An 11,511-nucleotide genomic window follows, 5' to 3' on the forward strand; every position below is an offset into this window, starting at 1 on the left:
GAAATGATCAACAGAAAGGGAGCAACTTAAATACACAGCCCAAATTAGGATCATGATGAGACACACCTGAACAGAATGACACAATCAGACACAGACGGGAAACTAGGTCAATAAACTGAAACAGTGAGGGAGAATAGGGAAACACAACAACAAGGTCCATACAGTGACAATTCACCCCCCTCCCGGAAGGCGCGACCTCGCGCCACAGAGAAAGAAGGGACAGGAGATAGCGGAGGGATGGCGAAGGGCAGGCGGCCGGCAGAGAAAATTGGTGGAGGTTCAAGAGGAGGACGGACAACCGGGAGGAGGACAACTAACAGAGTACAGGGTGGAGATGATGGTGGAAGGAGCCAGGGATGAGACAGAAGAGACCAGGGAGGAGCGGATGGTGGAAGGAGCAGGAGGAGTCAGGCGGGACCCAGAGTGCAGCCATAAAGGCAGCCTACGGTGGAGCGAATGGAGGGAGGAGCAATGGTGGAGGAAGGGCTGCCCACACCAGGGGGCAACTGACAGCAGCGGAGCAGGTGGGAGAGGAGCCCGAGGCGGAGACGGAGAGGATCCGGAGGGCCAGGGCAGAGCAGATGGCTCAAGCGACCAAGGCACAGGCGGGAATTTGTACACTTGTAAACTGCACACTTTGTAAATAACATATCTGTACATTTATCTAAACAATTAAAAATTTTTCCTATACTTCTATTTCTGTATATAGCACATTATTTAATTTCTGTTTTTATTTCTTATATTAGTGTTATATTCCATCCCTACTGTGTTATTCCTATGTGTGTCTGCACTATCATGTATGTCTGTACTTTCTTCTACACTGGAAGCTCCTGTCATTAAGTCAAATTCCTTGTGTGTGTAAACATACTTTGTAATAAAGCTCTTCTGATTCTTCTGATTCTGGATAGGGGAATGACCTTCGATTTTGTAGCTGAGTCAAACCAGACAGTTATTGAAGTGCACAGGACAGACTCGATGGCTGAGTAGAACTATGAGCAGCTCCTTTGGAAGGTTAAACTTCCTCAGCTGGCGAAGGAAGTACAACATCTGATGGGCCTTTTTAACAGTGTCAATGTGATTGTCCCACTTTAAATCCTGAGAGATGGTGGTGCCCAGGAACTTGAATGACTCTACTGCAGCCACTGTGCTGTCCATGATGGTGAGTGGGGGGAGTGCAGGGGTTTCCTCCCTAAGTCCACTATCATCTCCACTGTTTTCAGCGTGTTCAGCTCCAGGTTGTTAAGACTGCACCAGACAGCCAGCTATTCAACCTCTTGTCTGCAAGAAGACTCGTCACCGCCCTGGATGAAGCCGATGACTGTGGTGCCATCCGCAAACTTCAGGAGCTTGACAGAGGGGTCGGTAGAGGTGCAGTGGTTGGTGTAGAGGGAGAAGAGCAGTGGGGAGAGAACGCAGCCCTGGGGGGCACCAGTGCTGATGGTGCAGCTGTTTGACATTAATCAAATTAATCAAAATATGATTTCAGATTCTGAAAGTTCCGTTTATATGAACATTGCAGCCTGATTTATATATCCATTTACATGTGCAATACATGTTTTCTGAACAAAACCTCAATGCTTGCACAGTACCCAGTAACCACATTCAGAACCAAGCCACAGTGATAATATATTCAAAGCTACAGTGAGTATAATTATAATTTTGCTTTAGGCTATGTCCACACTAGTGCATTGTCTTTCGTTTTAACATGGCGTTTTTAAATGAAAACGATCCTCGTCCATACTGGTGTTTCCACTGTGTTTCAGAAAAGATCTCCGTCCACACTACACAACCAAACACGCATGTCACATGATGAGTCATGCGCATAGAAGTTTAAAAAGTTGGTTGTTCACTCTGCACTTGGTTATAATCACACACCTGCTGGTACAACGAGAATAATCCAGCGTCTTTCTAGAAAACAAAACCAAACTTTTCTTATGAACTTGCATGAATTAATTTCACAGAACACTGCAAAAAATGCTTTTCTAGCTCAGATATTTTGTCTTGTTTCCAGCCAAAATATATAAAAAAATTCTTAAATCAAGAAGGATTTTCTAGACAAGTAAAAATTATTGTCTTGTTTTGAGAAAAAACAAGTCAAAATTAAGTGAGTTTTTGCTTGAAACAAGCAAAATAATCTGCCAATGGGGTAAGAAAAATAATCTTGTTTCAAACAGAAAACTATGAACAGTAGTTTTAGGTAATAATAGTTGTAGACCATAAATACGACAATTTTCAGTAACATCCATCACATATGAGAGCACCACAAGTAGCGTTCACTCTAGAGAGCGTGCAAGAAAGACGGTGAATAAATGAATGCAATTAATTTAGTAAAATTAACATTGAAAAAGGCACGGCTTCATCTCAGGTACAATCACATGCAAGCACAAAGGTACTCATGACTGACATGGACATGTCTCTAACCTTTATTTATTTTCAAAAATATGCTGGTAGGCCTATTGTGTTGTACAGAAATACTCATACTTAACATAATACCCTTCCATTCCGTCCCATGCTTTGCATAATTAAATTAATAAATGTGGTCGATTCCACGTGATTTCAGATCATTTGCTATCATTATGAATGCATACACAAACATTCAATACGTAAACAGCGGTTATAAAGGGAAAAAGACAAACTCACCATTACACACCCACTGATGGCACAAAAAAAATCAAAATAAAGAGCTTTGACAAGTTCATGTTGAACATGACAAATTCAAAGCAGCAACACTCTTTATTAGAATGAAAGTTCATGCTTCATTGCAGAACTCGATGGGACCTATCTATACAGGTGGAGCTGGGGAAGGTGGAGGGTTTCTGAAGCAAGCTGCAACTGCTACGGTAAGCCGTAGTCATATATCTGAATGCTGAGCAGCGAGCTCATTGGCTACCGATACAGGAGAGAACCAATCAGCTGTGCCATGTGATAATGATGTCATTAGGTCAGATTGAGTTAGACCTATCGGACTGCGCCATCTAGAGTTTCATGCCAGAACTCTGTATTTAAATGACTGATTACTCCTTTTAAAAGTAATCACGATTCACGTTACTGTTCTGATTACTTTATTTCAAAAGTAATTAGTTACATTACTAATTACATTACTTTTTTCTGTGACTACATCCGTGAAATTTACATGAAATCACAGCATAAACGCTCCCGATAAATATTTGTTATTAAAGCATCTACATTCACAAAACACTGTTATTTTTAACTAAAGTAAGCATAGGCTGCTGCGTACATGGTTTGGCATGGCAGAATACCAGCAAATAGCGCTGCTTTTATAATCTCTAAAAAGATGACATCAGTTCATCGCAATTTATATATAAAGTTTTATTAAAATGTTAAATAATAGTAACTGTATTTTTTTGTAACGAAACAATGCATAAAAAGAGTAAAATCTTTGAAAAGAGCCGGCCTTCCCATCACTACTGTGAACTGATGATGAGATTTGATGAGAGACAGGTGATGCAATTGATAAGCAGTGCAAAGGATTATGGGAAATGTAGTCCTGGGTAAAGCGGCAAGAGTCTGGAGTGGAGTGCCCTCTAGCGAAGCTCACGGGCACTCCAGCTAGAGATCGTGACACTAATATTTATTTATTTTGAATGTGTTTTAATTTTCAGACAATCACAATAAATCTATGGACAAAAGGGGACCTCATGAAAATGTTGGCAACTCAAAAGGTTTAATATGTGAATAAATCTTTTTTTTTTTAACTTGCATCCAAGTTGTGGTAACAGGTCCCCTGAATTATTTTTTGTAGAGTGCATCTCAATAGTTGTGTCCCAAATGAAGTACACTATATGTAGCCTACTCTGCCATCCAGTAGACTCTTTGTGAATTTTATAAGGTTATTTTGTCAAACATCTGATTTTTTCAGTTAATTATGTGCCTATGTTCTTGGAAGCATAACTATTTTTGTGATAATTACATTTAAAGTAAATTGTACTTTTATAGGGCTTCAAGACAAAAAAAAAAAAAAAAAACTTGTTAAAGTGCACTTTTTATAGCATATCTAACCTAACATTTTTATAGCATATCTAATCTTATTTGATCCTTTTTAGAAAAATAAAAACAAAAACAGCATGTTTTGTACAGTATAGTATAACTTTTAATCATAATCCATTTAAAGGTACTATACCATAAGGAAATAATCATCAATTTATAATAAGTGATTATAAATTATCTAAATAATTAATTTATATATTACGGTGTTTAAAGCACAAACACATACATTTAAATTTCACTTTACCATATACATCACAATAATATAAAAAAGTACCAAATAATTGACTATGTCTTCAAAGACGTAGGCCTACATACTTACCTGAGTTTACATAAAAACAAACACCATTTAATTTGATTTATTTCATTGCATACAGCATTCACAGCATTGCTGGTCAGCAGTTTTCAGTCAGTAGCCACGCTGACTGTAAAAGTGATACTCTTTAAGAGAGAGAGGGAGGGAGGGAGGGGAGGGAGAGATAGTTTTTTTATTTTTTATTTTTATTATATAGTATATTATATGGTATTAAAGTTTTCTGGAAATATTACTAGTACCCAGCTGTTGAGTTCGGGATATTTTATTCTTAATATTTAACAAATTTTATTTGTCATTAAGAAAATACCTAGTGCTTTCTAGTCCACTATCTACCAAAAAATGTAAAAGTACATAAAAAAATTGAATGAACAAATAGGCCTATGCGTAACAAGTTGGAAAATAGAATAACTAGTAACATACTAGTAAGAAATGTGAAAGTGGCTTTTATTTACATTTATTTACGGATGATTATTACTGTTCAATTATTTTTGAAGTGCTATGAAAATGTATAAAATGTTAATGTTATAAAATAAATATAGTTTTAATGTCGATAGTGTAAAATAAATGGCGTTCAGTAAGCCTTTAACCCGGAAAATAATTGTAAGACTATGCACATATTTTAAATTGAAAAAAAAAAAGAAAAAAAAAAATCCTACTATGGTAAAGGCTTGGCTTGGTTTATTAATATGAATAAATCCGATGTGAAGTTGCGTGGGTAACCTTCTGGTGAAGGCTTTGGTGAAGACTTGTTAATATTAATTACGTGATGTAAACGTTGTTCGGTAACCTCCAATGGCACAGCTCTGGCTCATGAATATTAAGTAGCAAGTCTTCAACGTAGTAGAATCGGCGGATTTGAGCGCTTGCGTGGAAAGACACCTCATGGACACAATGGCGGGGATGAAGTTCAAGTGTAATGATTAATGCTAACGAGTATATAAGAAACGTAAAAAGTCGTAAATTGAAGTTCACCGAAGTTTTGTGATTGTCACCACCGCACGCGCGAGCTCGAAATTCCTCGTGCGCAGCAAGTAACATGCATGCAGACACTGATACACTGTATTACATCTGTAGTGTTATCCAGTATGAGGCTTTTTGGCTGCATGTGTTGGTGATTAATGCATTATGTGCACGGGTGTTTTTCTCTTTGCAGGTCACCATGGCTTTGATAAGACTGTTGGCCAGGCTGAGTGGATATGTGCACTTGAAACAAGGTTTGGAGTGTTTGGGAGCCAGTTCTCAGAGCAAGAGATTACAACAGCACACTGCAGCCCATTCATCTTCATGCAGCTATCAGCTGCAGCCTGACTGCCTGGGTGAGAGACATGCATTCCCAAACAGCTGCATTCCAAATAGCTTAATATTTACATGTTATTTTAGGCAGAGTTTTGAAATGTGTAGAACTGCCAAGGATCATTTCGTATCTCATTCTCAACCAAATAATTATAGATAGAGACAATGATCAAACCAGGGTTATTCTAGTTAACTATTTGTTTTAAATAAAATTAATGTGAATTGAAATAGAATAAAATATTTAAAAAAACGTAAACTTATTTTCATTTAGTTTCACTTGATGTACTAAAATAACTAAAACTGAAATCAAAATGAATGAAAACTATATAGACATGTAAAAACAACAAATGCTAATAAAAATGACAAAACATAACAAAATAACTAAAACTTAAAAATGTAAGTGAAAGCAGAAAATATAAAAATAAAATCTAATTCCAAATATTAACAAAAACTATTTGATGGTACTAAAACAACACTGGATCAAACAAGGTGTTTTAGATCAAAAATGGCTGATAAAGATATCTTGAGAACAGGCCACTGTAATGTCGATTTATGTAATGCAATTCATGATAGCATGATTATTTTATTTTACACTCTATTTATTCACAATTCACTAAAATGGTTGATTAATCAGCCTATCACTTCTATATCCACATTACTTACTGATATATGCACATCATTGCAGAATTATATTAAATTGCATGCCATAATAAAAGTAAATGCTTGTAAAGAAGTCTACTGAATTCATGTATTTCTGCAGAGCTCAGCTATGGTGGTCTTATAATGCACTTTGACTACGTGTGGCTGAGAGATCACTGCCGCTCAACTTCATGCTACAACTCAAAAACGAACCAGCGTAACCTGGACACTGCCAGCATTGATCTGAACATCAGGCCTTCAAAGAGCAGAGTGGATGAGAACAACCTCTTCCTCACATGTAAGTGCAGAACAAGGCTTGATCCAGTGCAACTGCAAATCATTCAAGAGTACCACTAGATATTAGTGGTCGACTGATATTGGTTTTTTGACAGCCGATGCCGATATCTTTGAAAACAGGGTGGCCGATGTAAAGCCGATATAATTAAATTTATTTTAATTAATATTTAAGAAATTTGAAAATGGATTAAAAAATAAATTTGTAAAATAAACACAGCCTACTTATACTTTAGATGACAAAGTATTTTTCACAAATAAATATTTAATAAAAATATAATTAAAAAGGAAGTAAACTGTAACCAACAGCACTCAGTATTCTGGCAAGTTTGTGTGCATTGGGAATCATATTTTTTAAAATAAAGCCATGGTAACACTCATTTTACATACAGCACACAGTGAAAATGACATGAATATGGCAGTGGGCAAATGCATAAAGCACAGCATAATTTGAAATCACGAATTTAATATTTAAACTTTAAAGCATTCAATTAGCACAGACCAAAAGTCACGCAGAGAACACGCGATCATGCAGGTCACATGCACACTTCACAAGATCTCGCAACTGGATTCGACTAAGTTTGCAAGGTTTGTGAAATTACATTTTCATTAGTCATTCAAAGATTTGTTTAAATTATGTAAATGCGTATTTGCTGAATGCTGACGGCAAACGAGAAAGTATTATAATGTTTGCCTTTCTATTACTAATAATATAAAAGCAATCGTTACAATAGTTTTTGTATACATTTTAATTCCTTTGTTTAACCATTCTATCTGATTATTAGACAGACTTCAATCCGTATTAGACAGAACTGTTAACGACGACAGCGAACAAGAGGGAGAATGTTAGCACTGTGTGCTCAGCCGCTGCTGCTCTCAGTGCCGTCAAAATAAAAGTCCCGCCTCGAACGCATCGGCCAAACAGAAAAACTTATTGGCCGATGCCGATATTTGAAAAATGCCAAATATCGGCCGATATATCGGTCGACCACTACTAGATGTCTGCCGGGGAAACTAGTTTACCAAAGTAAAGGAACATTCTGCCGTTATTTCCTCACCCTCAAGCTCAAAAAAAGAACTGAAAACCACCATAAAAGTAGGCTGTAGTTATTATTCAGTTATTTTGTCTCCTTTTTCCGTGACTATATTCATAACAGCAGCTCATATGGCTCGTGTGCATAGTTGTACACTAGCTTTGTGCAGGGAACAGGTCAAAATTTAGTTATTATGCACTGATGATCCTAATCTTATGCCAAAACTCTGATTCATTTTCTCCAGGTCTGATGTGATGCCATGTATGTCTTTACTGACAAATATGGATTAGTTCCATTTTTGTTGTTGTTTTTGCAGCTTGATAGGCATGATAACTATGAGTTGTTGTTGAAAACAGTAAGGAAGGCCTTTCAAAATAATAAATGTTAAAAGAAGGCCGCACCCTCTGGAGGTTGTACATGTCATCATTTTAGTAAAGTAACCATTATAAAATTGACTGTCATTCCTTGAGAGGCATCAGTGACTGTAATTTTGTCGACAGATGAGATCGACATTCATGCGATTTTTAATTATTTTCTTGTCTGACTTGTCTGATTGGTTGGCTCACGTTTATTTATTCCCTGTTCCTCATATCCTGGTAAACATCCTTTCAAAATTGATTGAAACAAAACAAAATCACTGAATGTGTCACCTTTACATAACGTTCACGGTGTTCTGCAAGATTGCTTAATGTTGGCATTGGAAGATAAGCCGACTTCTTCATGTTTCAGTCCTCTCCTCAGAGATTGTGGTCCCAGTGTGCTAAGATAAGTTTAACGCTCTTCCCAAACAAAGATGGATATCTCTTATCTAAGTAAAGATAAAACTCTGTGAGAAAGACAGAAACCTTTGACTCTTACGAAACTCAGCAGACATCTGAGATTCACTTTACAGGCAGCATTACATTATTATAACAGTCAGTTACATAGTAACAGCATTCCACACTTTCTCGTGACTTTTGTGTCTGTGTTACTTTGCCTTTGTATAATCTTAATATTACTGTGCACAATTAATTTCACATTATACCAAAGAAAAACTTGTACTGCATTCAGTACAATAGCTGTTGCATTAAACATTTTAATTCTTGTCAAATAATTTTTGTGGTCACACTTTAGTTTAGGGACCAATTCATTCAACTTTAATTTAGGGACCAATTCTCACTATTAACTAACACTTACTATGACTTTTGCCCCAATAAAGTCCATCCCTAGAGAGACGCAGGTAGTGAAACATCTTTCAGTCTGTATTTTGTGGTCCTAAATCTCTTGAAATCCATCTCAAAAGACCGGCATCAATTTAGCTTTACATTCATGAGTCAGATTCAATGGAAGTTCAACTTAACATTCTTCTGTGAAAACGTGTATTTTGGTGCTCTAAATCTGTTTAAATCAGCATTTTTAGCTGCTTTAGGGTTTCGGGTTTATAGTCTTGTGTTGCAGTGGCAATGAAGTTGTAAAATTGGATGTAACTTTACACGGAAAAAGTTAGTAAGCAATTTTTTCCTCACATTTATGGTGTTGGCTACACTATAGAAACTGATTACATATTGTCCCCATTCATTTCTACTGTAAGTGCCTCACTGTATCCCAGAATTCTTTTTTTTTTTTATTAATTCATTTTTGTTGATTGAGCTTGTACTGCAGATACCCTGATGGACTCATCACTGAACCAGTAACATCTTCCACTGATAAAACTGATAAAAATCTTGACTCCTTGATCATAGTTATCTCCTAATGAAGCCATTTCCACTGTGTTTGTGATCACCTCCAGGGCCAGATGGTCACATCACACGGTACAATCTCACATGGCTGGCCCAGAACAGCTACGAGGGCCAGAAGCGAAGTGCCGTGCAACCTCGTATCCTGTGGAGCGCAGATATCTACTCCAGCGCTAAGGTGCCCTCTGCCAGTTGGGACAAGTTCATGAGCTGCGACGAGGAGCTGAAGAACTTCCTCAACAACTTCCTGCTTTACGGAATTGCCTTTGTCGAAGGCGTCCCACCAACCCTAGAAGCTACTGAAACAGCGACCCAAAGAGTGAGCCTCATCAGGTCAGGGCTAGTGTGTAACGCCTCCTGAAATAAGTCAATTAAATCATTCAAACTTGTTTTGATAGCTTAATGTTATAGATTGTTTGTCATCATTTATTCAGCTTCATGCCATCCAAATTTTTTTTACTTTTGTAAAAACCACAAACAACTAAGAATGTTGTACACAAGCCAAATATGCTGGTTTTATTACATCTGGAGCTTGACTGCCCCTGTCCCAATTCACATGCATTGTATAGAAATGAGCATTTTGTAACGTGTTGTTGGTTGTAGAGAAGCACATGATGAATGAGATAAAAACTAGAAGAGTTTTGTTATAATCCACACAGGCAAACTTGGGAACTTGTTGAAGAAAAAGGTGGATACTGGACAAAGGAATTGAGGAAACACAGGGCTTGAGTAACAGTGAGAACTAAGTGACGTGATGTGACATGTGGCCAAGTATGGTGACCCATACTCAGAATTAGTGCTCTGCATTTACCCATCCAAAGTGCACACACACAGCAGTGAACACACACACACCGTGAACACACACCCGGAGCAGTGGGCAGCCAATTATGCTGCGGCGCCCGGGGAGCAGTTGGGGGTTCGGTGCCTTGCTCAAGGGCACCTCAGTCGTGGTATTGAAGGTGGGAGAGAGTGCTGTACATTCACTCCCCCCACCTACAATCCCTGCCGGTACGAGACTCGAACCCACAACCTTTGGGTTATGAGTCCGACTCTCTAACCATTAGACATCCAGCATGGTGTTCCGCAAAGGGAGACCAGCGAGGCCCAGAGAGAGAGGCACGGGCTGGGTTAGGTAAGGAGAGAAAATGAAATGGAAAAAAATGAGTAAGCTAATAAAACAACAGGTGAACAACATCTGTAATTAAGGGAACAAACTGTCACACACTAGGAAACTAGGTCAGGGAACACATGGCGCGGGAACAAAACCAAACCTAACCTAACCAGAACACAATGTACAAGACCTAATTCTGACACAGCTGGGACATGTAGAAAAACAACTTAAGTAGCGCTGCAGTCCACAGAAGAAATATAGTCATACAGGTTTTGGCATGACATGAGGTTGAGTAAATTACAACAGAGACTTCACTATTGCTTTTCAAAGTGCCACTGCTACTTAAATGTACAACAAGGAAAAAGTAATTGATTCTCAAATCAGTGTTGGTCGCCGGGTGCCTTTTGTAAGTCAAGAACTCAGACACAGGACTTCTTTTTGTACTGCCAGTGACTAATGAGCTACCGCTGGATAATTTGTCCAGCAGTGTCCATTCTTTTCCTGCCTTAGAAGAACTCTTTATGGGGCACCTATTATGCTTTTTTTGATTTTACCTTTCCTTTAGTCACTAAAGTTTAGTGTAATATTTTGTGCATGTAAATGATGTGCAAAGATACAAAGCATAAAGTCCATGCCATTTCTCCAGAAGAAAGCCACATCACCAAACATTTGCTTAATGCCCGTTGGTGTTGTCACGTTACCAAAGTTTCAGTAATCAGTGCCAATACCACCAATTTCAGTGACATAGCAAAAATGATTTTTTAAAATGTATTTGAAAATAAAACATGAAATAAGTGTAATTTGCTTAATAATGCTGTTAATTAGTAAGTAAATCATACATTAACATGTAGCCTTCAAATATTGTTAAAGTAAACAATTCATTAAAGGGGTCATATGATGTTGCTAAAAAGAACATTATTTTGTGTATTTGGTGTAATGAAATGTGTTTATGCAGTTTAAGGTTAAAAAACACATTATTTTCCACATACTGTACATTATTGTTTCTCCTCTATGCCCCGCCTTTCTGAAACGCGTCGATTTTTACAAAGCTCATCGGTCTGAAAAGCGAGGTGTGCTGTGATTGGCCAGCTATCCAGTGCGTTG

General features: G+C 37.7%; 1 protein-coding gene across 4 annotated transcripts in view; it reads left to right on the plus strand.

Annotated features, from left to right (window-relative positions):
- Positions 1 to 5,118: 5,118 nt before the first annotated feature.
- Positions 5,119 to 11,511, plus strand: part of LOC107661707 (trimethyllysine dioxygenase, mitochondrial-like) — a 13,822-nt gene continuing 7,429 nt past the window's right edge. Inside the window, exons 1-4 of one of the 4 annotated variants that reach the window (XM_016451447.1) lie at positions 5,119 to 5,352; positions 5,475 to 5,637; positions 6,375 to 6,551; positions 9,350 to 9,629. In XM_016451447.1, the coding sequence (XP_016306933.1) occupies positions 5,481 to 5,637; positions 6,375 to 6,551; positions 9,350 to 9,629 (614 nt within the window). In that variant the 5' untranslated portion in view covers positions 5,119 to 5,352; positions 5,475 to 5,480. The remainder of the gene's footprint in view (positions 5,353 to 5,474; positions 5,638 to 6,374; positions 6,552 to 9,349; positions 9,630 to 11,511) is intronic. The other 3 variants (XM_016451445.1, XM_016451448.1, XM_016451449.1) reach the window with 3 other exon arrangements.

This window comes from Sinocyclocheilus anshuiensis, unplaced genomic scaffold (genome assembly GCF_001515605.1).
Source record: "Sinocyclocheilus anshuiensis isolate Anshui unplaced genomic scaffold, SAMN03320099.WGS_v1.1 scaffold207, whole genome shotgun sequence".
NCBI lineage: Eukaryota > Metazoa > Chordata > Actinopteri > Cypriniformes > Cyprinidae > Sinocyclocheilus > Sinocyclocheilus anshuiensis.